General features: G+C 64.0%; 1 protein-coding gene across 1 annotated transcript; it reads left to right on the plus strand.

Annotated features, from left to right (window-relative positions):
- Positions 1-243: 243 nt before the first annotated feature.
- Positions 244-658, plus strand: NGA_2113920 (pot1 protection of telomeres 1-like protein; the record flags this gene model as incomplete). Its single annotated transcript, XM_005854557.1, has 1 exon — positions 244-658. A coding segment is annotated over one exon (415 nt), but the record flags the coding sequence as incomplete, so codon positions are not given.
- Positions 659-958: the final 300 nt, after the last annotated feature.

A 958-nucleotide genomic window follows, 5' to 3' on the forward strand; every position in this document is an offset into this window, starting at 1 on the left:
GCCACTCCTGACCCCGCAGGCGCCTCCAGACCTGGTGCACAGTTCGGGGGCCCATGTTATACTCCTGATTGATCCATGCCCACGAGGGAAGGCATTTCTCTTCCCGCCAGCGCCAGAGCCGCAGAATTGCCTCCTTGTCCGCCGCCTCGAACGTGAAGCTCTCCGAGGTCGCCTCCACCTCCCACTTGGCCGCCTCCCACTTCTCCCCCACGCCCACGGGCCCCGCCGCGGGCCGCCGTCTCACCACCAGGTACTGGGACCGGTGGATTTGTCCGGGGCCCACCAGCTGGGGGTGGCCTTGGTACTCCCTGACGCGGACCCGGTGGCACCGCAACAAGTCGCCCGCGCCCTGGACCGGGGGGAAAAGCTCGGGCGCAGGCCGGAAGACGTTGCAGACCACCCCCATGTCCGCCTCTGTCATGGTCTCGTCCACCAAGAGGAAGCTTTGCGAGAAGTCCGTGCCGTTCGTGGGCCTCGGGGCGCCCATGGAGCCCACCATCGCCCACACGTTCACCTCCTTCCCCAGGTCCTGCCCCAAGACCAGCTCCCCGCACCGCCTGTACTCGTACCTCCGCATTTGCAAAATTGCGCCTCGTCTGGCATGCTCGTCCTTCCCTCTCTCACCTCCAACATTTTGCACACGTCCCTGAACGCCGGCACTCCCTCTCCGCCCCCCGCATGCCAACTTGTACGCCTCTGCACGAGCGTCAAGCGTGTTCTGGTCGAGCTCCAGGTCCAACGTGAGCTCCGGACCTTTTTCATGGGTCAAAACAAGCTTTATCCGAGGGGTATTCGTGTGAGATGCTCCCAGTAGCACGGGCGGGGCGACAACTAAGGCACAGCCGTGATCCCCCGTTGGCACCGCCCGGACCATCTCGCCAGGCCCTGTGAGAGAGAGCAGGCAATTGTTTTCGAGGCAGTCTCCGATCTCTTCCGCCCACTTATCGTAGAAGAACAC

The sequence above is a fragment of the Nannochloropsis gaditana genome, assembly GCF_000240725.1.
Source record: "Nannochloropsis gaditana CCMP526 unplaced genomic scaffold scaffold465, whole genome shotgun sequence".
Lineage (NCBI taxonomy): Eukaryota > Eustigmatophyceae > Eustigmatales > Monodopsidaceae > Microchloropsis > Microchloropsis gaditana.